At 42.4% G+C, this 24,670-nt stretch overlaps 1 protein-coding gene across 4 annotated transcripts in view; it reads left to right on the top strand.

The window, feature by feature from the left end:
- Positions 1–5,898: 5,898 nt before the first annotated feature.
- The window catches only part of LOC113130231 (helicase with zinc finger domain 2), a 37,143-nt gene continuing 18,371 nt past the window's right edge, over positions 5,899–24,670 (top strand). For all 4 annotated transcript variants that reach the window (XM_026306681.1, XM_026306679.1, XM_026306678.1 and 1 more), the window contains exons 1-4: positions 5,899–6,001; positions 7,255–8,655; positions 10,171–10,354; positions 10,969–11,076. In XM_026306681.1, the coding sequence (XP_026162466.1) occupies positions 7,304–8,655; positions 10,171–10,354; positions 10,969–11,076 (1,644 nt within the window). In that variant the 5' untranslated portion in view covers positions 5,899–6,001; positions 7,255–7,303. The remainder of the gene's footprint in view (positions 6,002–7,254; positions 8,656–10,170; positions 10,355–10,968; positions 11,077–24,670) is intronic.

Below are 24,670 nucleotides of genomic sequence, written 5' to 3'. Positions count from 1 at the left end.
TTTAAATTCAAAAGTTATTAAAGAATGATCTGACAAAACAGGATTTGGGGGAAAAACTATTAGATGTTCAATTTTGATGCCATAGGTCAGAACAAGATCAAGGGTGTGATTGAAACAGTGGGTGGGTTTATTAACATTTTGAATGAAACCAATTGAATCTAATATAGAATTAATGCAATGCTGAGGCCATTATTTTCAACATCTACATGAATGTTAAAATCTCCCACTATAATGACTTTATCTGATCTAAGCACTAAATCAGACAGGAAGTCAGGGAATTCAGTTAAAAACTCTGAGTAAGGGACAATGACAAGTAGAACTGGTTTTTGTGTTTTACAGTTTGGATGTGAGGCTCTCAAATGAGTTATAACTGTTCTGAGGATAAAAGTTTAATAATAAGTTTGAGTGGAAGATTGCAGCTACTCCTCCACCTCGACCTGTGCTTCGAGGAACATGATAATTTTTATGACTGAGGGGGGTTGATTCATTCAGACTGACATATTCATCCTGCTGTAACCAGGTTTCAGTAAGATAAAGTAGGTCAATTTGGTGATCAGTTATCAAATCATTTACTAACAAAGATTTAGATGAAAGGGACCTAATATTTAATAGTCCACATTTGACAGTTCTGTTTTTCTGTTCAATAAGAGGAGTGGTCTTAATTTTTATTAAGTTTTTATGAATAACTCCTCTTCTGTTAACTTCTGATTTATTTGATTTATATGTTCGAGGGGCAGACACAGTCTCTATGTGGTTTGAAGGGGGCGGCGGCTCTAAGGAAACCGCAGAGAGGCGTTTTAGACTGAGTCTCTGCATCCCGGTCCCCACCCTGGATTGTCAGGCTTTAGGTCTGCTAATAAACTCGGCCAAATTTCTAGAGATGAGAGCTGCACCATTCAAAGTGGGATGGATGCCGTCTCTCGCTACCAGACCGGGTTTTCCCCAGAAATTGGCCCAATTGTCTATGAAGCCCACATCGTTTGCTGGACACCACCTAGACAGCCAACGACGGAACGACGACATGCGGCTGGTCAGATTAGGGAGGGGTCCAGAGAAAACTACGGAGTCCGACATTAATTTAGCAAAGTTACACACCGACTCAACATTAATTTTAGTGACCTCCGATTGGCGTAATCGGGTGTCATTGCTGCCGACGTGAATAATAATTTTCCCATATTTACGATTAGCCTTAGCCAGCAGCTTCAGATTTGACTCGATGTCGCCCGCTCTGGACCCAGGAATACATTTGACGATGGTCGCTGGTGTCTCTATTTTCACGTTCCTGACTATGGAATCGCCAATTATCAGAGTCGGTTTCTCAGCGGGTGTGTCGCTGAGCGGGGAAAATCTATTAGAAACGTGAACGATGAGCCGTGGGCTTCTGCTTAGGAGTACGTTTCCGTCGGACCGTCGCCCAGGCTAATTCTCCGGGCTGCTCCGGAGCTGCCCTTGGACCGCTAACAGACCCTGAGCTCGGAGGCTCCACACCAGCTAACGGGGCTAGGCTAGCTGGCTTTTGTTCGAAGGTGCGGAGCCGCGCTTCCAAATCAGTGATCCTCGCCTCCAAGGCTAACAGAACCTTACACTTATTACAGGTATCATTATCGCTAAAGGAGGCAGAGGAATAACTAAACATGTGGCACACCGAGCAGGAAAGAGAGAGAGAGGGAGAGGCCATGTTAGCTAAGCTAACTAGCTAGCTAAGCTAACCGGTAGGCTAACGAACGCTAGGTCAGGAAATAGCACTAAATACCGGTCAACATAGAAAGGTACTTGACTAGTACCGGAATGTAGCAGTTAATGAATTGTTTAGAGTTTAGTTAGTTTTTAGGTGTGTTAAACTATAGCTAGTCTGTTGCTAATCTGTAGACGAACTATGCAACACACACAACACGATACGCTTGCAAGACAAAGTGATTCGCTTACCCGGAGAGCAACACCAACACAGGACACAAGACAGGATATCCCTCCCTTCTCACATACTCTTTACCCTCCTGCCATCTGGTAAACGGTACTGAAGCATTTGGGCCCTCACAACCAGACTGTGCAATAGTTTCTTCCACCATGCCATCAGACTCCTCAATACTCAGAAACTGGACTGGAACACATACAGATACACACACACAACTGAGCATCCTCTATCCTCTCTGCTATTTTTTTGCAAGTTTTTGCACGTTTATGCTGCTACTAATAGGCTACTCATTATATTATACTGTACATAGGCTGCTACCCTTATGTTTACACTTATGTTTATATTATTTCAGCTACTTGTATTGTACTTTTGTATTCTTTGCACTATTGTCACTAGGTTCACATTTAAACAGAACTGTGTACTGGTCGGCGCTGCACTGGGACTTACTGTGTCCTTCTGACTGTCCCAGTAGTCATTGTACTGTCTTGTACTGTCTTGTTCCCTCCTCACTGGACCCACTGCAATTTTCTTACTGCCCCAATCACTCAATAGATGATGCCATCACCACCTCCCTCCATATGGCCCTCACCCACCTGGACAATAAAAACACATATGTTCAAATGCTGTTCATAGACTTCAGCATTCAAGACAATCATTCATCAGCACCTGATTGGAAAGCTGAACCTGCTGGGCCTGAACACCTCCCTCCCATTCAACACAATACAAGTTGTACAGTGGTGCTTAATTAGTTGTGCTGAGCCTTTGAGTGCTACAGTTACAGTGGATAATGAATGCTGAACCACATAAATGAAACAGCTGAGATCCACATGAGACCTTGGACTTTTTAACACTCAGTACACATACAAATAACAACCAGGGTTTAACAGTTGCACAACAAAAACAAAATCATGACACATCACGCCTTAGAAACCATCATCTCTTGAGAAACAAGCAGCACAACTGAAACCTGCTTTTTAAAATCCAAACAATAACAAATTGACTCATTAAACCAGGTAATAGCTGAGGGAGTATGTTGACACACCTGTGGGTGGAAGGTTTTCATTTCAAAGGGGCATGAGCCATAAAACACCTTTTTGAAACTATCAAAGACTACTTATGCAGAAATGATATGTTTATTTTGTATTACAGGGTAGTAAATACAGTTGTGCTCACAAATTTACAAATTTACAAATTTTTTGCACAAATCTGTCCAACACAATTTGAGAAATACTGGTCATTTTTCAACGCTATAATGGGTCACACTGAAAATGTTTTCTTCTTTATAAAGAAAGTGGCCAGATAGTATATTACTAATTGCAGTTGCCATTGTCATTTAAAAAAAGACAGACACAGGTTCTGCATGTTAAGTTACATTTCCATTAAATAACCAATATTTCTCAAATTGTCCAATTCTCAAACAGTACATTTTGCTCTGTTCTGTGGAAACACAATCAACCTACCAGACCTGTAAAAATGGCAGATTTCTGAGTTTCAGTAGATAAATGAAATATAATATAGTAATTGGTGAGCTGCATGGGCAGTGTATATTTTGTTACCTTTAAATTGAGCTGGGCTAGCATCCCATACTTCCAGTCTTTGTACTATGTTAGACTAGCCTGTTGTTAGTTATAGCTTAATTTAAGAGTGATTGCAATCTTCTCCTCCAACTCTCAGCGGCAAAAGGAATAAATGTACTTTCCAGAATGTTGAGCTGCTCTTTTAGAATTTTTGTTCTGGTTGATTCATTGAAACCTGTTGAAACCAACTAGCCTGTTGTTAGTTATAGCTTAATTTAAGAGTGATTGCAATCTTCTCCTCCAACTCTCAGCGGCAAAATGAATAAATGTACTTTCCAGAATGTTGAGCTGCTCTTTTAGAATTTTTGTTCTGGTTGATTCATTGAAACCTGTTTCAAAATGGTATGTGTACCACATGCCTTAAATACTCTAAACACTGCCTGTCTTACTCCTGCATAATGTGAAATACACATATGCTGGAGTTTTTTCTTTCTGAATATTTTGCCCAAAAATCTGGGTTTGATATAATGACCATTTAAAGGATATAATGCTACTTATACAAAAGTAGCATGAGACAATTTTAGTTGAGATTACTAGAAGGTTTAGTAATATATCTATATGAAAACCTAAATGTCAGCCACTGTATGTTAAAATAGAACCAGTAATTCTCTTCTTCAACTGACTGTCCCTGATGACAGAGTCTGTTTACATCACTCGTGGAATGCAGTATGCCTTGTATTGCCAGACACTGCACAACAGTTTCAGTAGAACGTAGGAAACCAAAACACCACCCTTTACTGTGGATGTGGTAGCTGATCAGTGTAACCATGTCTTCTTCTCGTCTATATGTCTTGATCTGAAACATTCAGTTGGGGGGGGGGCCTCAATAAATTTGTCAGTGGTGATACTGATACTTAGAGTCTCAAAGACCACCCAGCTTACAGTTTCAAATGTGACATACCATTTTCCTGATAAGGTTGCAGAAGACTTGGAAAGTTGCATCTAAATGTGAAATGTTTACAGATCTGCGTTTGCTACTGTGGAAATATGGCAGCGCAACATGGCTGCAAAATGGACCAGCTGCCTAAGTAAATTTTAAGGCTCATTCTAAAAAAATGCAATGCTTGGTATTTTCTGATGATTACTCACTAATGACAACATATTTATCAATACTATAGTCTATTACTGAATTGATCACTCTAAATATTACACATTGAACCTTTAAGACCTGAAGAAGGCTCAATATTAAACAGTATATCTGATATTCAGAAATATTAAATGCAGGTAAAACATGTCTGAGTACAAACAGGATGTGACTGATGTAGGTCAGTGGCAGGTTAAACAGTATAGTTTCCTGGAACACAAAGTTTCCACCTTTTTGCAGATTCAGCATCTCAGCAGTCAGCTGTGTTTTAAGTTTTAATGTTTCTTGCTCCACAGAAATCACACCTTCTGTCATTCTTTTAGTTATGTTTCATTTTCTCTCATGTGAATCTCTCACCTCCTTCCTTTATTTTACAGGAAGTCCATGCTGCCAAGGTATGCAGGAACAAGGTGGGGCAGGCTGAGTTCTCTGGCTGAAGATGTTTTCTATACTCCAGAGTGGGAGGCTACTTTTTAGTCTCCTATGGGTCAGGTTTTCCTCTTGTTCAGCACTCACCAATATCATCCTACAGTGCACCTTTAAAGACCCAAACGAGTAGTTAATCAGCACTGATTCATGTTCCTCATTTGTCTGTTTTTTGGTAAATGACACATTTGGAATTGCAATTACACATTCTAATAGCACAGCCAAATACAGCTAAAATACATGGTAATTCTCAGTCAAACAATGTGTGTGTTTGGGTTCTCTTGTGTGCGTAAGAGGAAGCTATAAATTCAAATCTTTCAATATAAAAGAAAAGGTTACCTAAAGAGCTGTAATTGAAGAATCAAGCTAACTCAAGGTGAGTTCTCTGATCAAAAAGAAAACCGATTTCTCACCAGCTGTATAAAGGAATCAGATCATTTACTTTCCAAAATGGTCAAATTTGCGCTGTAACGTTTTTGGTTTTTTGTAAAATAATCATTTCTCACACTGAATGATGAAATGTATTTTGGATCTGCTTCAATAAAGTTATAGATGCTTACAGTGTAATATTTAAATCCAGGACCTGCTGTCTTTTTCCATCAGTTTCCAAAAGTAAATAGCCTAATACGTATTTGTAAGAATCAAAACAACTATAGGTCAGTCTAAGGCTGATCAACGCACAAATTGCTAATTAAAACAATTTAGCAATAGGCTACAGGAAGAACACAAAGGATTTCGTGAAAAATGCTTAAGAAATGGCTTTATCAGGAAGCTACTGTTGAAGCTACTGTTGATTCAATGTTTGAATCTGTAAGGGGTGAACGTGGAGATATACAGAGCGCACGCTTATCATTTTTTTCTAACGCTGACGTAAATTATGGGAAACGAAACTGAAGTCAGACAGGCCAAAGCGTCTACTTAACACCCCGCGAGGCTTGACAGTCTCCAGTTGTGCTGCGGTCCAGGAAATGGTTGTTCTTTTCACTCCGAAACCTCCGAGCGGTGAGTCCACATCAGCCAAGTTTCAGCGTCAAATAACATAGGGCTTCAGTACATCAGCGCAATAATCCAACTTTTCTGAAAGGCAGCACATTTCAGGCTAATTATTATTATAAGTATTATTTAACTACTGTTGTTATTATTTCTTCTTTTCTTGCCCTTTTTAGTGCAGTACTACTGCAATAATAGCTGTCAAAATGACCCCTCAATGTACCTAGGTTTTCATTTATTTTATTAGTTTTTAGTTTTGGTTTCAGGGTGAAATAGGTCATTTGACCCATGATTTACGTGGCTGGGTTTGTCCTAGTATTGTGTTAAATTGCTCAACTGCGCAATCTCCTGGATTTAAGATGCAAGCAACTCACCAATGAATTTAAATAATGTTTCATATCAATTGTCGGAATCGTGCTTAATAGATAGATAGATAGATAGATAGATAGATAGATAGATAGATAGAATGCTGTTCAACTCAGTGGATGCTAAAGACATTCAAATGTTTAAAGTGTTCAAAGTTCAATCACAAAAAGGACAAATATTTGTACAGTTCATGATCCCAATTTAAACCTGCCATTAACCTGTGATTTTTATTTGATTTATATTTGGAAAAGGAAAACAGGCATTACTGAAAAATATACATGTAGACTATCCATTCATTCTAAGCTGGAGGTGGCCTGGCTGTAGTTATCTGATCTTAGATTAGAAGAATGGATATGTTCGATTGTGATTTGGTGCTATAGAAAATAAATGTGAAAACATTTCCCAGCCAGTTGAAAGGTCACTTGACTAGCCCTGCAAACCTTCACAGTAGCAATAGTGGTGAGAATTTTTTTTCACTGTGAAATATTTTAATGATGAATGAATTCCATCCATGAGATTACTTTCTTTTACCATAATCTCTGTAACCTCATGCCTCTCATAAGTGTATACTGAGAACTAGTTATAGTGCAGGCTGAAATGAAATATTTTAGCAGGGTGTAGATGTAAAAACTTGTGCAATGCACGTCATTGTCCAGCTAATGAGCCTAGACGCAGATGACGTGTTGAAGAGATGTAAATGGGGCCTTTTCTTGCAACAACCTAATCCTAACCATCACATTTTGTCATTCATTACTTTGTAGATCTTGAATGCCAACTCAAACTATTCTACATGTGTGTTTACAAATATTTGCTAGAAATATTAATGACTCATAATGACTTTCGTAATGGAAATAATTGAGTACTCACTATGCTGTTTTCTCTACTGTTTTCTTTGTCAGACACATTCAGGCATTTAGTTGCTGACTTCAGCATTATGAAAGTACCACAATGTCAGCAAGTGGGTCCAGCCTGACTCCTCTCTCATCAAGACATGACCTCAAACTTGTATGTCCTCAATGCTGTGTCAAAGAGAAAGAAATCACATATACGTTAAAATCAGTCCACCACCATTGTGCACGTAGTGTTCTACTATGCAAAGAAAAAGGAAAAACCAAATGGAGGCCTGTTTCAAGACGGCCCAGGTTTCCAAATCCAAGTCAGTATGCAGTGTGTTCCTACTTTGTGGAGGACTCTGGTTGCACATACCACAAGAACCGATGCACCTTTGCCAAAAGTGATGAGGAAGCTGCAGTGTGGAACTTTGTAAAGCATCACAAATTAGACCACATGCTCCTCTGTAATATTATAGCTCAGTCTGAGAAAGAACCTGACCAGCCTAACACCAGGGAGTCTCTGGGTGGCCTCTCAGCAATATTAGATTTGAAGGCCTTGTGTGATCTGTGCTCTACCAAAGACAAGGAAATATCATACACAGTTAAGTCATTTAGTCACAGGTGTAGTAGAAATCTGCTTTTAGCCAAAGCCAAAGGCTCTGACGAATGGAGGCCTGTCTGTGAGCGGCCTACACATGGAAACTTTGGTAAAGATGTAATTTACAGAGTGTGTCACTTCTTTGTTGAGGGCTCTGGTTGTACACAGCATGGGCAGCGGTGCACTTTTGCCAGAAGCTATGAAGAGGCTTTAGTATGGAACTATGCTAGAGACAACAAAATTGATAGAGAGGAGCTAATCAGACTTATAACAGAGTCTGAGTCTATTCTGTTAACACCAGAAAGTGCTGCGCAAAGCATATTCCAAAGGTTTTCAGGTGAATTCATTGAGTTCTGTAAAGACTGCTTTCATGATCGTCCACTTAAACTAACAGGCAAAAGATGGAATGCCACTTGCTCAGCAGATGCTGCACACGCATGGGACCCAGTCTTGGTACATCATGTATCAGAGAACAGCAAAAAACACATCTACAGCCAGGTGCGCCCTCTTCCTCAAAACTGTCCATTTACATACTGCAGCCATGTCAAGCAGGGCATGCCCTGCTGGCATGCAGCCAGCCATTGCCAGTTTGCCCAGAGTGAGGTGGAGATGGCGGTGTGGAAAGCAGAACACAGCGGGCTGTCTGTTCGACCTCATCTTCTACAGTGGAGTCAGCCGGAGCAGAGAGAGCCCAGACACGTCACCATGTACTGTAAAGTTTGCCTCCTGGTCCTGTCCTCTCCAGAAAGTTTCTATAAGCACTGCTCCTCTTTAGAGCACGCCCAGTTACTCTCTGAGAGCACAACCATCAAGTGGAGAGGACGACAACCTCCGCACAACCGCAGAGCTGAGTTTTGGCTGTGTGAGAGGTAAACAGCACTACTTCTATTTACATGTTTTACAGCCATATTGTGGATCTGTATTGGCTCTTTAACATTTTTCTAGCTCATTTTTCTGTTTTATCTTTTCAAGATAAGGTTATGCTAATAATTATACACTCTTAAAGGCATATATCTAATTGCAGTATATTGAACATTAATATATTGTTTTATTTTTAACAAACTCTTAGTACTTTCTGAAAATAGCTAGACACTGTAGTTTGTTGAAAAACAGATGTCAAATATAAACTATAAACTTGTTTTGGGTTTTCCCTACAGAGGGAAGTGTAGACCTGCTAAAACCAAATACAAAGCTATCATTGGTTTTAATAAGCAAGTAAAAGGAGCTTTTTCATTTTCAGTTGGAGACACATATCACAGTGAAAAATAATTAAATATTTGACCTATGTAATTTGATGTGGGCAGCATGGTGGCTGAGCACTTGCCTTTCTGTGTGGAGTTTGCATGTTCTCCCTGTGCTTGCGTGGCTTTATTCTGGGTAGTCTGCTTTCCTCACACATTCCAAAAACATACATATTAGGTTGATTGGTGACTCTAAATTGCCCATAGGAGTGAGTGTGAGTGTGTGTGGTTGTTTGTCTCTGTGTGTCTATATGTGGCCCTGTGATGGACTGGTGACCTATGTGGGGTGTACCCTTGCCTTCCACCCAAAAGAGAGCTGGGATAGAATCCAGCTCTTCCCTGTGACCCTGGTTAACGAATAAGCGGGTATAGATAATAGATGGATGGATGATTTGATGTGACTTAATTTAGGCATTTCAAGTCTTCCATGCTAGCTACTTAAACTTCCAGGAACATCTGAAACACAATATAAGTAGTATAAATTGGAAAAAAACATTTAGATGTATTTCTATGAAGATTCTTAGTCTTCATAGAAGATAAGGATATACATATTTTGGACAGACAGAATAGATGGTGTCAGAGAAGTAGTACCTGTTCAAGTGGAAAAACCCTCAGACATAACTTGTCAACCTACCACGTTGCACTTGCATGTGGTCCCAGCAAGCAAAGGAACTTTTCACATGCCCTTCAGGGAGGACACAGTTTGTGGATCAGAGGGGTCACAAGTCAACCATTAGACCTTAACGACCCTTTGCTGACTGCCATATAGGCACAGACATAGTCCACTTAATGAACCTTTTCAGGCCAGGTGTGAAGTGAAGCCATCTCAGGAGTATGGGTCTAACGACTCTCGTCCCATTTACATTGTTCAGCTGACAAGACTAATCAGGCTACGGCTTCAGTGAAACAAACCTGAAAGATAAATTTGAAATCTCTACCTGCTTCCCCTTAGACTGAAGAAGCCACTTGTTGAAATGGTGTTGAAATGTTTTGACTTAACTACTAGAAGTCCAATTGCCATTACTCGGCTTCTAAATTTGGATGTATTTTATGTATGCATTTTACTGTTTCACAGTTCCAAAATAGCAAATTAACAAACATATGCTTTTGTATGGTTCTGTTAAAATTACTCTTTCATCCTAGACCACAAACGTGTGAGTATTGCAACAAATGTCCAAAAGCTCATTCTGTGGAAGAACTGCAGGAGTGGATGATGCGTGCTACAGAAGAGAAGAAGATCAAACAAAACATTGACACCCAGGGTCTCATGTCCTATAATGAAAGGCTCTTGGAGCAATACCAAAACAGTAGCAACAAAGTGCCAATTGTGAGTAACCTAAATTGTAGTTTTGTTTTTTTTTTAATTGTGGTGAAGATTATTTATTTGAAAGGATATTACAGTGGCTTGTTTGACTCTGAGGCACACCATATTCCCTTATAGACTCTGAATGCTACCTCTACTGCAAGCACACCTTCCCAGTCTTTCTCCAGGTTACAATAAACATTTTTATTGCCTTAAAGAATAAACTACAAGACTGTCTGACCTGCAAAGACAATAAGTACAATCTGCAATGCATTTGCACTCAGAAATAAAAATGGAAAATAACAGGAATAGGTGTTTCAGTCAAGTGTACGTGGTGATTCATAGTCTGTAACAGAAATGTATAAAGATCTCTCAGTGGATTTGGAGCTAATGGGTTGTGGGTAAATATTAGCTTAGCAAAGACGAATTGGTTTCTGCATACCAAAGACTTTCTAGATTTTGTACTTCAGGTATCAAATCTAGATAGCATTAGTAGGTATAATACACAGAAACTTTTGAAATTTTCAACCTATATCAAACACAAACTTTATTTGACAAAACATATATACTGTATATTCTTCATTATTTCACCAGTATTAATCACAATATTTCAATTCTTGGCTTCCAATTTTGAACAGATCTCTGAACAAGTTGACGATGTCAGCATTTCTTGTGATGAAGATTTAACTGTGGAGTCTGAACAGATCGATGCAACAGTGAAATGGAGCTTCCACGTTGAAACAGAGGTAATATGTTTAAGTGTGAGTATTACAAGATGGCATTAGAGCTTTCTTGTGTTTCTTGCTGAAATACAGAGCTTGACCTTGCTGATATTTTCCATGTATTATAGCACATCAAATAAACATTTTAAGCTTCTTTAGATGTTTATGGCTGTAAATGTACATGACAACCCTTTGTGCCCTAAACCTTTACAGCATTTCTAATAATAGTTTAATAATAGGGGGGGGGCTTGACCTACAGAATTTGGAGAATGCAGCAGGTATCTACACTGAATAAGTGTACCTATGGGTATAGTTGCACAAGGGACCCAATTATTTATGAATGGTATATGTGACGCCAATATTTCAAAAAGACATATTCAGAGGCCCCAATTAGGGCCCCAATATTGATGGCTGGAAACCCCCAAAAGGAGGAGACTTGTACCAGGTTGTAACAAGGTTGAACACATTGCACAGTAGTTGTTAGGCCCCGAGTCCTAGTTTCCTGTTTGCATTTTATTTTGGTCAATTTCCTGGGTTCCTTTCCTGTTAGTTCGAGGTAGCTTTGTGTTTTGTTTGGTCATCAGTTAGATTGTGTTCACCTGTGTTTAATTGGTTCTTCAGTTCTGTCTATATATGCTCCTGGTTTTCCTTTGTTCCCTGCTGGAACATTAGTTAGTAACGCTACTGATGCCTATGTTAGTCACATTTGTTCGTGTTCGCGAGTTTTCTGTTTCCCTGTCTGCCTGTCTGCCTGCCGAGTGGCGGAAGGTACCTTTTGTGTTTGCCTGAGCCCTGGACGATCCAGGGAGAAATAAAGCCTGCCTGTTTGTCCTGCATTTGGGTCCTCACCACTCCTTTTTGCACCGCCGACACCTGGGGGCATAACAGTAGTCGGTGTATCTCTGGGGATCGCCCAGGTTTATTTGTAAATGTTGCAAGTGCATAATGAGCAGCAGCATAAAAACAGTGAGGGTATTCAAAGACTCCAGAACAGGACTGAACAACCTAGTCCCTGTTACTTTCTGTTCTATTCTTTTAGACTTTGCTCATCTTTAGACTTAACTGTGATAACAGTTTTCTGTTATCTGGGCTTTGGTAACTGTCTCTGCCTAAATTTGTGTGTGTTCGTATGTGTCTGTGTGTACATTTGTGTGCTATTATGTCTTTGTGTGTTTGTATGTCTGTGTATGTGGTAAATGGTAAACTGTCTCAAAGTATGTGTATTTGTTTGCGTGTGATCACCTTTCTTCTTCACATAGTATACTCTCAACACTTCCAAAAGTTTATATTCAACTGGCGAGGTCTTTTAATTTTGATAGCCTATTCTAACTCGAAGTGCCAGTCAAAAGTCTTTAGTTAAACCCTCTCCCTTCTTCAGTTTTGCTTTTAGACAGGTTAAATTTTTCAGCTTAGCAACCCCATCCTCTTCTGTCAGGAGAATTTTAACTTTAGTTTGTAAAGCAATAAATCCAGAGGCTGCTGAGATTATTCTCTTCATGTAAAGAGATGTACCAGTGGTCAGTTAATAAAGTAGTTTATCTTGACACAGTACAATGTATTTACAGCACCCAAATAAAGTTATTTTAGGCAATTATTTCACAACTTCTGTTATATGTGGTCTGGACCTTGGGGACCTCAATGGTGGGTACAGCTATGAACCAGTGTGTTTTGGTCTCAAGGTTAACAGTCCCAGTCAGTCTTGCTAGGTTCAGTAGTTTCCACAAACTAAAAGTTAGACTTCAGTCAACATACTGCATATACTGCATACATGCAAAGAAATCCACCTGACATTTACAACTACAATGATAACAAAAAGTCCAGATTTGGAACAGTCCTTACTTACCATATTTAATTTAGTTTAATCATTATTTAATCAGGAAATATCATTGAGATCAAGACTTCTTTTGCAAGAAAGACCTGAGAACAAAGTGATATGTAAATACAAAATACAGAGCACATGTTAAAAATAACAATACAAGTCATTCACCCAAATGATATACTGCAGCACTGATTGAAACAAGTATTAAAAGTAAAAGTAAAAAGTAAAATCACAAGTATTATTTGTCATGAGTCCCTCTGGGGACGTCCTGCCAGAGGACTCTTATTTTGTGTGGCCATCCTGTTTCCCCTGTTCTGGTCTCTGGCAGCTTTATGTTGGTAATTTGTGTTCATGAGTTTCACCTGTCCCCGTTATGTTCACCTGTGTTCTATCACCTTTTGTGTTCTCCCTATTTATACCTCCCTTGTTCCTTTGTTTAGTTGCAGAAGCATTAGTCGTGGTTGGTTTCTGTGATAGTTACCGTTAGAGTTGATGTGAGTTGTGTTAGTGAGTTTTTATGACGACCGTCCCATCCCGTCATTCCTTAGTTCCTCTCATCCGGTTCCTTAAGTTTGTGTATATTGTTTGCCCTGGAAATCCCAGGAGAGAATAAAGCTTGTGTTGTCCTGCATTTGGGTCCTACCTTCTCTACCGCACCTCCACTCCGACACCGCAGTTCCTGACAGAATGCTTCTGCCAGAAACGGACCCAGCAGAACCGAGCAAGGAGTGGTTCCGGGAGCCGCCCCTGAGAGACACTGTCTCCGTATGTGTCTTGGTTATGCCTCGGACTACACTCTGGCCCTCATGGTTTGTGACCAACAGCGGCGGATCTTGCGGCAAATGCCGCCCGTCGTCCCTAAGAGGAGTGTGGAGAGGGCGTTTCACTTCTTCTCCCTCCTGCATGCTCGGCTGGAGGAAGGCAAAGAGCGGCATTTCACTTTCGAGGAAGTTAAGACCCGGTGCCTCGCAGCCCTTCTTTCTCCTCCGCCAGAGTTCCAGCTCCCGGCGTTCCAGTAGCCAGAGTCCCAGTCTCGGACACCGGTTCTTCCTTCGCCAGCTCCTATTCCTCAGCGGCTGTCCCCAGCGCAGGCACGCGCCATCTGGCAGGGGCTGAAAGCCAAGCCCCTGGCTCCCTGGGATCTGGCCCCCGTCTCTGCCGGCGGCACACCCGCGGCTGCCCAGCCCGAGACGGTGTCGGAGCAGGACGGCCGTGTCTCCAGTTCGGCAGTCCGAGCCCAGTCGCCTCTCGCCGCTGGAGCTCCCAGTCACCACCTCGCCGCTGCAGCCGCAACCTGAACCTCCGTGCGCCTCTGTTGGGGTTCCACCCCGGATCCCTCCACCTCAGGGTGCCGACGACAGCGTCCCCACTGAGGCTCCCCCAGGGATCCAGCAGCCTCAGTGCGCCGACGATGGCATCCCCGCTGAGGTTCCCCTCTCACCTCTTCCAAGTTCCCCGAGCCCAAGTCTCCCGAGCCCTCAGCGTGCCGACGACAACGTCCCCACTGAGGGCCTCTCCCAGTGCCTGGACCCTCAGTGCACCGACGCTCACGTCCCCACTGAGGTTCCATCCCGGGTCCCCCAGCCTCAGAGCGCTGATGACAGCGTCCCCGCTGAGGCTCTACCAGGGATCCGAGCTCCTCAGTATGCTGGCGTGGTCGCCCCCGCTGAGGTTTTCCCCAGGATTCTGTACCCTCAGCGGGGACGGTTACGTCGGCACACTGAGGGTACAGGTTCCCGCTGAGGCTCTCCCAGGGATCCGAGCTCCTCAGTGTGCCGACGTGACCGTCCCCGCTGAGGTACCGCCCTGGATCCTGAAGCCTCAGTGCGCCGACGACGACGTCCCCGCTGAGGCACCCATCCAGATTCCTGGATCTCGGTGCGTTGGCGGTGACGTCCCCACTGAGGTCCCAGCCAAGTTTCCCAAGTCTCCGCCCCCGCGCCCTCAGTGTGCCGAAGACGACGTCCCCACTGAGGGCCTATCTCAACCTCCGGACCCTCAGTGCGCCGACAAAGACGTCCCCGCTGATGTTTCCGTCCAGGATCCCGAGCCTCAGTGTGCCGACGAGGACGTCCCTGCTGAGGTCTCGGTCCTGGTCCCTGAGCCTCAGCGCGCCGACGACGGCGTCCTCGCTGGGGTCCCAGTCCGGGTTCCCCCGCCGGAGCAGCCAGAGCTTCCTGAGCCGCAGCAGCGGCAGCAGCCAGACCTTCCCGAGCCGCAGTAGCGGCAGCAGCCAGAGCTTCCCGAGCCGCAGAAGCCGCAGCAGCCAGAGCTTCCCGAGCCGCCGCAGCAGCCCACTCCCGGCGTCCCTACGGAAACCCCAGTGCGGCCCCTGGAACCTGAGTGCCAGCCTGTCCCCGTCCAGCCTGTCCCTGTCCAGCCGGTTCCCGTCCAGCCTGTTCCTGTCCAGCCCGTTCCCGTCCCTTGGGCGTCGCAGAGGAGGTGCCCGCACCGAGGCCCGGTCACCAGCTCCAGCCCCTGAGTCCATTCCGGCGGGACCGGAACCCGAACCAGAGCTTCCGGGCCCGCCTCCGCTGCCGCAGGTCCAGCAGCAGCAGCACCCGGCCGGCCCTCCGGACCTTCCCCAGTCTTCTCCAGCCCAGTCGTCTCGCTTCAGACCCACGCCTGCCTGCGAGGCCGTCCCACGGAAGCATTAGTCGTGGTTGGTTTCTGTGATAGTTACCGTTAGAGTTGATGTGAGTTGTGTTAGTGAGTTTTTATGACGACCATCCCATCCGGTCATTCCTTAGTCCTACCGTCTCATCCGGTTCCTAGTCGTGGGCAAGTGAAGCCTCATGAAGCACTGAGGCTTTCCTGACAATTGTGCCGAAAAAGATTCAAAGCTTCGAGACTTCAGTGACGGTGACATCTGGTGGACAACTGAAGCCATAGCAACCTCTAAAGAGCACGACTGAAGCACTGGCAATCCCATGACAGCAATAAAAGTTCAGACCTCTTGAGATCAAAATGATCCCAAACTTTAGAACGTCGCTTATTGGTGGGACTCGCTGTGAAACTTGCCAAAATACACTCACTCTCACTCTCCAAATCCTGAAGCAGAATGATGCATCTTATATAGCTGGTATGGCACCAAACCACTCAAATCTGTCAAACCTGTCAAGCTGTCATTGGCTCAGAATGCATTGAAACTCCATGAGCCAATGACACACACTGAAAGACTATGAGCCAATGAAAAGCTTTGAAACATTTTGAAGCAATGAAGCGCAAAGCAAAACAGTGATGTGACACTGGTGTTTTGATACAAGCTCCGACACAGCGTTTCGAATCACTCCGCTTCAGGAAGAGTGACACAATCTCCAAAGCCTCGGTATCATTTGCCCATCACTACCGGTTCCTTAAGTATATTGTTTGTCCTGGAAATCCCAGGAGAGAATAAAGCCTGTGTTGTCCTGCATTTGGGTCCTACCTTCTCTACCGCACCTCCACTTTGACACCGCAGTTCCTGACATTATTGGTGACATGAGTCTCATTACTATCTGGATGTCCTAATATCTTAATAAAAAGCCTCCAATTAATCCAGAATGCCGCAGCCAGAGTCCTGACAGGAACTAGCAAGAGAGATCATATTTCTCCTATATTGGCTTCTCTTCATTGGCTCCCTGTAAAATATAGAATAGAATTTAAAATCCTTCTTCTCACATACAAATCCCTTCATAATCAAGCTCCTTCATACCTTAAAGACCTCATAGTACCATATTATCCCAATAGACCACTTCGCTCTCAGAGTGTAGGCCTACTTGTGGTTCCCAGAGTTCTCAAAAGCAGAATGGGAGGCAGAGCCTTTAGCTATCAAGCTCCTCTCCTGTGGAACCAGCTCTCAGCCTGGGTTCAGGAGGCAGACACTCTCTGTACTTTTAAGGCTAGACTTAAAACCTTCCTCTTTGACAAAGCATATAGTTAGGGCTGGCTTCAGGCAACCCTGAACCATCCCTTAGTTAGTTATGCTGCTATAGGCCTAGACTGCCCGAGGACCATCGGTGCACTGAGCTCCCCTACCCTAACCCCCCCCTTCTCTCCCACCTCATGTATATTCCACCATTGAATGTTACTAACCTTGTGCTCTCTCTCTCCCCTAGTTTGTGCTCTCTCCCTCCCTCTCTCTCTCTCTCTCTCTGTACCTTCTGCAGGTGTCCCTGGTCCTGGAGCTGTTTATCGCTGATGTGCAGTTACTGGCCCCACCAACTTGCAGTGTCTATTTGTTGTTTATTGTTGCTGTTCTTTTCTCTCTGCTCTATCCACTCACCCCAACCGGTCGAGGCAGATGGCCGCCCAAACTGAGCCCGGTTCTGCTGGAGGTTTTTTTCTTCCGTTAAAGGGAGTTTTTTCCTCTCCACTGTCGCCAAGTGCTTGCTCATAAGGGAATTGTTGGGTTTTTAGTTTTAGTTTTTGTAAAGTGCCTTGAGATGATTTGTATTGTGATTTGGCGCTATACAAATAAAATTGAATTGAATTGAATTGAATGAGTAAATCTGTCTCTGTCCTGTTGTGTTTTTTCACACAGAATTGAGCTGGTTTGAAGTTAGTATTTAACTAAATAGTCTTAATGATGTTACACTGGTTTTGGCAGAGGTCTACTGGAGCAAGTGCTAAAGTTGGTATATATCTTAACACTAACGTTAGGTAGCTAGTTAGCTAACCTGTGGTTGGTAACGTTAGCTTAGTCTGTGGTCCAGTGGTGACTGTTGTTGCTTCAGTTCAGGGTGTTACCACTGCTGCTGCATAAGGTCTCAAAAATGTGCTAACACAAAATATGCAGCAGCCTCAACACCAGTGTTAAGTTAATGCTCAAGTTTTTTTACTCATCGATCCTGCCTGCTGCTCCTGCTGTGTATTTGCTCCAGCAAACCTCTACCAAAACCATTTTAACAATATTAAGCTGGTTAAAACCTAAAATTAACTTCATATCAGCCCAATCCTGTGTGGAAAAACTGTAATAGAGACAGACTTGCTGTTTGGGAGCTGCAGCTGAATTCATGCTGGACTACAGTATTGCTAGGCCTCAAGAGTCATCAGTGGCAAACCGTTTTGTCATGTAAATAAACCATGTTGCTGTCTGTAATTACATGTTAGATATCCATTTCTCCGTGTCAACCACAATGACCACAATAACATTTTTATTAGTAGAACCTTTACTTGATATTTACAGCATAGTATTCAGAGTGAACGGCGAGGCATGAGCTGTACTGTTGGCTCCTTAATATGCAAATTATTTGCAGAATATGTAGTAACCAGAGCGGTAGAGAAAACAGAGTGACGACACTTCCATAGGATGCCGTGGACAGAAATGGCAGCAATATTTCTGGCCAGATTCTGGGTTATGGAGACTCTCGATAGTTCCAAACATTACCCAATGCGGCGTTAGACCTTGTTCATTTCTATTGCTGCTTGAGATGCAATTACAATGGTGAGTTGATTAAATGATGCATTTTTCCAATGATCAAATGTATATCCTATATAAGATGCCCCTTTATACAATAGATACTGTTATTTTTTTTGCATATGATCAGCGTAGTGATTAATCCTTATTTTATTTTTTATAACTGAAGAGCAGAGATGATGTCTTTGCTACGATCAACTTAGCTATGAAATATTTTGACCGGTTGGGGTGGGTGGATAGAGGAGAGAGAAAAGAGCAGCAACAATAAACAAAAAAATAGACACTGCAAGTTGGTGGGGCCAGTAACTGCACATCACCAATATACAGCTACAGGACCAGGGACACCTGCAGAAGATACAGAGAGAGAGAGAGGGCAAAGGCAAAGGCAAATTTATTTATTTGTATAGCACCTTTCATACACTACGCAATTCAAAGTGCTTTACAAGGCATATAATTACATTAAAAGCATTGAAAAGAGCATTTAAAAATAAAGACATTTAACATAAAATAAATTTAAATCAAGTAAAGTAAATTAAAATAAAACATAAAAGCACATTAAGAAAACAAAGATAACAATTATTCGAAGGCAGCAGTAAACAACAGAGTTTTCAGTCCAGATTTGAATGAGCTGACAGTTTGAGCAGACCTCAGGTGTTCAGGAAGTTTGTTCCACAAGTGAGGAGCATAGTAACTAAATGCTGCTTCACTTTGTTTGGTTCTGGTTCTGGGAACACACAATAGACCTGTCCCAGATGACCTGAGGGGTCTGGAAACCTCATAGAGAACTAATATATCTTGGATATATTTTGGTCCACAACCATTTAGTGCTTTATAAACTAGCAATAAAATTTTAAAATCTATCCTTTGACTAACGGGAAGCCAGTGTAGTGATCTGAGAACTGGTGTGATATGGTCCAGTTTCTTGGTGTTTGTAAGGACTCTGGCAGCAGCATTCTGGATTAGCTGCAGCTGCCTGATTGACTTTTTGCTAAGACCTGTGAACAAGCCATTACAATAATCTAACCTACTGAAGATAAATGCGTGAACAAGTTTTTCTGCATCTTGTGTAGAAAGAAAACCTTTTATTCTAGCAATGTTTTTCAGGTGGTAATAGGAAGATTTAGTGATGGATTTTATGTGGTTGTTAAAATTCAGGTCTGAGTCAATGATTACACCAAGGTTTCTGGCTTGATTTGTAGCTTTCAATGACATGGAGTCAAGGTGAGCAATGACCTTTGACCTTTCACTTTTGGGGCCAAAAACAATCACTTCTGTCTTGTCTGTATTGAGCTGGAGAAAATTCTGGCACATCCATTCTTTGACTTGATTAATACACTCACATAATGAAATTACAGGACTATAATCATGAGATGATACTGATATATAAAGTTGGGTGTCATCTGCATAGGTATGGTAGTCAATGTTGTAGTATTCCATAATCTGAGCAAGGGGCAGCATGTAGATATTGAATAAGAGAGGACCAAGAATAGACCCCTGAGGAACCCCACATTTCATTTTTGTTTGCTCAGACTCATAGTTACCAAGTGAGACAAAATAGTCTCTATCTTGTAAGTAAGATTTTAGCCAATTTAACACTGAGCCAGTAACTCCCACCCAAGCTTCTAGTCTATGAAGCAGCACATCATGATCAACTGTGTCAAATGCAGCACTGAGATCCAGTAGTACTAAAACAGAGTTTTGGATTCGTCATTATTTAAATGTAAATCATTTAAAATTTTAATAAGTGCAGTCAGTGCTGTGGTGTGTGCGAAATCCAGACTGAAGTGCATTAAAAAGATTGTTTTGCACCATAAATCTGTGAATTTGTTGAGAAACTACTTTTTCAATTATTTTTCCCAGAAATGGAAGATTTGATATTGGCCTGTAGTTACTTACTGCTGAAGCATCTAGATTAGGCTTTTTAAGAAGAGGTTTTATAACAGCAGTTTTTAAGGCCTGGGGAAACTGCCCTGACTGAAGAGAACTACTGACAATCTGCAATACATCTGGAGCTAAGCTGTTAAAAACATTTTTAAAAAAAATTTGTTGGTAAAATATCAAGGCAGCATGATGTAGATTTTAATTGTAGAAGCGTTTCTGTCAGAGCTCTGTGATCAAGGAGATCAAAATGTTCTAGATTCGCTGGAGAACAAGGAGGCACAGGTGATAGTCATGTTCCTAGGACTGCAGCTAGAGATAGTTTGTCTTATCTTTAATATTTTGTCTGTGAAAAAGGCTGCAAAATCATTGCATGACTTTTTGGACAGCAGTTCAGAAGGAAGAGAGGGTGCTGGGTTTGTGAGTCTGTCTACAACAGAAAACAATGCGCGGGCATTATTGCTGTTTCTATTGATAACCTCTGAGAAAAATGATTGCCTTGCATTTTTTAGTTTTTGGTTATAGTGTTGAAGACTCTCTTTGTATAAGTCGAAATGAACCTGGAGTTTGGTTTTTCGCCACCTGCGTTCTGCTTGTCTGCATATTCTTTTCTGAATTTTAACCACTGTGGCTTTTCTCCAAGGTGACTTTGACTTTTTTCTTGCTGACAATACCTTGGTCCTAATTGGGGCAATGGAATCAATAACAGTCATAACAGGGCAGAGAGAGAGAGAGCACAAACTGTGTAAAGAAATAAGAAAAAGCTTTCCATTTTCCAAACATAACATCAAACCAGCCCATAAGTACTGGAGAAAATGTAGCTGGAATGGATTTTCAGCTCCTGTTGAGCAAATGTTCAGGTCCAGTCATACTCCTTGTCAGTCTGGTATTGGCGGTGAACTGCTGAGTGATCTGCTGATCTTGCCATAATTCGTAACTCACCCACATGATTATTAAAATCACAGTGAAGAGAATAAATGTGCATAACGTGATCTTCAGGTTAGACTCCTTCTTGCTCAGAGGATGCACTTGTGCATGATTCTCCATTGTTGGGCACCAGATGTCGCTTTTGTCACCTTCCTGTATTCACCTTCCTTGATTTTTATTGGAGCTCAAAGTAGAGCCTTGCCCAATAATCAGCACTTCTCCCCCCTCAGCAAGGTGAACACTTCAGGTGACAAATTTGACACTTTGTGCCTTGTTGATCATCTTCCACAGTAGCTGTTTCCTTGTCTGGGTGGGGGTTGTTGTCCAGTGTTGGAATTCTCTTAAAGTGGCTGGCGTGGACCCACGAAGCACATCCCTCCACCTTTATTGCCATATTCATAGTCAGCAGCACCTGATGTGGTCCGGTGAATCGTCTCTGCTTCCAGTGTTTCCTCCGATGGTCCTTGATGAGCACGTAGTCACCTGGTTTGAGATCTGCAGGGCTAGACAGGACTGCTTTCTCGTGTGGACGAAGGGCTGAAAGAGAGGCAAAAAGCTTTGCACAATAGTCTTAACATTACATCTTTATGACTTCTGGCATATTGACAGTTCAATGAAATCAATCATCCAGTGTTGAAAAGGGTCATCAGGTGGGGAATGGCTTTGCAATGGCATTTTAATGGCACCAGATGCATTATGTGCTGTACAAATTATACATCTTCTGCAGCACTCAGCTGCATATGTTGAAAAACCCATGTAGGTATTAACATATGTGCACATCCCTCCTTTGGATGCATGATCTTTACCATGAGCAAGCTTTGCAAAGAGATGAAAATAAGCAAGGCAAACAAAGTTTGTTGTCTGAGCCAAGCCATATCCCTTTTTGAAAATTTTCTCCACAACTTTTTTTCAGATTTGCTTCCTAGTGACTGCATGATTGACAAGTCAGCCGGTAGGTTGAGTTGATGTGAAAGAGAAAGCTGAGTGAAGTGAAACATCTGACCCGTTGTGGCTGCAGCTTTTGCAGCAGCATCTGCTGCTGAATTTCCTGTAGAAATGGGATCTTTTTTGTTAGTGTGAGCTTCACATTTCATAACTGATATTGGTTTAGGCAACAGGATGGCATCTAACAGAGCGGCAACAAGAGCATGATCTGCAATAGGTGTTCCAGCTGATGTGAGGAAACCCCTCTGTCTCCAGAGACAACCATAATCATGGACACCACCAAAAGCATAACATGGGTCAGTGTAAATGTTTACTGTTTTGTCTTTGGGCAATTTACAGGCTTCAGACAGATGAGAAGGCAATTTGCAGAAATCACACTATGTTTTGTGACAACTGCAAACCCTACTTGATTTCTGCCTGTTTTGACATCACAGGAAGCAGAGCCATCAACAAATAACTCCATGTCTGCATTCAAGATTGGTGTGTCTGCAAGATCAGGTCTGGGAGTACAGATGGTTTCCAACACCTCAGTGCAGTTATGAGCATCTCCATCATTTTCTGTGGGAAGAAGTGTTGCAGGGTTTAACACGTTACACCTTTTAACAGTGAAGTTAGGCATTTCAAGCAAAATAGTGTGATATCTTAACCACCGCTGTGTTGACAAGTGTGCAGTTTTCTGTGTATGCAATATGTGTGCAACAGCATGCGGAACCATCAATGTCGGATCAGAATAGCCAACAAAATCGTGTGATGCTAGAATGGCTTACTCTGCTGCAGTGACGGCTCCTAGACAGAGGAAGGCCTGTTTCTACTGGATCCACCTTTGACGAAAAATAAGCAACAGGTCGTAATTTACCTCCGTGAGGTTGACATAAAACCAAAGTCATGTAACTGTCCTTCTGGTCGACAAACAGAGTGAAGGTTAAGTTAGGATTAAGCAGACCCAGTGTGGGAGATACAGTGCTGAAAACTGAAAGTGTTGCCTTTAAATCCAGAAAGGCTTTTTTTCCTTCAGGAATCCATGTGATTTTGTCACGTGCAGAGAGTGCACCATGCACCATAGCAGACAAGGGGAGCTTCATGCAGCAAGTAATTTGGTACTCACTGCCTGCAAAATGATGTCATGCCACGAAAACTCATCATTTGTTTTTTTGTGATTGACTTAGGAACATTTTGAATTGCAGCAATACTTTTTTTGTATTGTATTTGTATTTGTATACTTTTTTCCTTCCTTCTGGGGTGATGACGTGACCCAGATATGTCACCTGTCACTTTTGGGGACATCTGGTCCAGGTATAAATTTTTCCTTTAAATGAAAAGGCAAACCAGTACTGGCTGTCCCTGTGTACTGCGACAGAAAAGAAAGCATGGCCAAATCTACTACTGAAAAATGAGTTGAATTTGGTGGTACCAGGGACAAGATGGTTTGAGGATTACTTACTTCTGGCGCTTGGGGCTGTATGGCTACATTCACCGCCTGTAAAATCTTGCACCTGGCGCCATTCAGTTGGTTGACCTTGGTCTCTTATTTTTTTAACTGGAAAAATGGGGAGACTGGAGAATTATCACATGGAATTATTATGCCAGCTTTTAACAAAGAATTGAACACAGGCTTTATACCATCAATGGCTTCCAGTTTTAAAGGGTACTGTTTTTTACATGGCCTGTACCCAGAGAGATTTTGGAATTTGCTCGAGCTCTGGTGGTAAACTAGTTTCTGTGATGGTAAAGGCTGCAGCGGTAGCAGTGTTCTGACTATTGATGAGCTCAACTGTTCGATAAACTTGTACAACTGATGTAAATTGTGTACGATGTACATCACCCTTCTTGCTATACTCTGTTCTAGGATCTGATGCTGTTGGTTGAATGTCCTCGAGGAACAGCAAGCTCTAAAACCAGCGGCTCAGGTCTTTCCAACTCCAGTCAGCAGGTTTTGCCAGTGGGTAGTGTGGAGTATTTCCTGTAAAAAGTTCTTTCTGAGTAGGGGAGAGTAGAACAAGCAACAGCAGCAGTCTTTGTCCAATAGACATATGTCAAATGTATCACTTCCTTATTTTCTACATACCACTGCCGTTCATACTCTTCTGGTCCTACATCTACATTTGCTGTGCAGTGTAGTGATTTATGCTTGTGTACTCTGAGTGTGCAAGGTCTATGAGTTGTTCAATTCAATTTTAATTCAATTTATTTGTATAGTACCAAATCACAATACAAATCATCTCAAGGCACTTTACAAAAACAAAAAACCCAATAAATCCCTTATGAGCAAGCACTTGGCGACAGTGGAGAGGAAAAACTCCCTGTAACGGAAGAAAAAACCTCCAGTAGAACCGGCCGGCCATCTACCTCGACCAGTTGGTGTGAGTGGATAGAGGAGAGAGAAAAGAACAGCAACAATAAACAACAAATAGACACTGCAGGTTGGTGGTGCCAGTAACTGCACATCAGTAATATACAGCTCCAGGATCAGGGACACCTGCAGAAGGTACAGAGAGAGAGGACAGAGAGAGAGAGAGCACAAACTAGGGGAGAGAGAGAGCACAAGGTATAGTGACATTCAATGGTGGAATATACATGTGAGGGGGGAGGAGAGGGGAAGGGAGGGGAGGGTTAGGGTAGGGGAGCTCAGTGCACTGATGGTCCTCGGGCAG

The sequence above is a fragment of the Mastacembelus armatus genome, chromosome 5 (assembly GCF_900324485.2).
Source record: "Mastacembelus armatus chromosome 5, fMasArm1.2, whole genome shotgun sequence".
Lineage (NCBI taxonomy): Eukaryota > Metazoa > Chordata > Actinopteri > Synbranchiformes > Mastacembelidae > Mastacembelus > Mastacembelus armatus.
The sequence above is the reverse complement of the archived record's forward strand: the minus strand, read 5'-3'. Positions and strand labels throughout refer to the sequence as shown.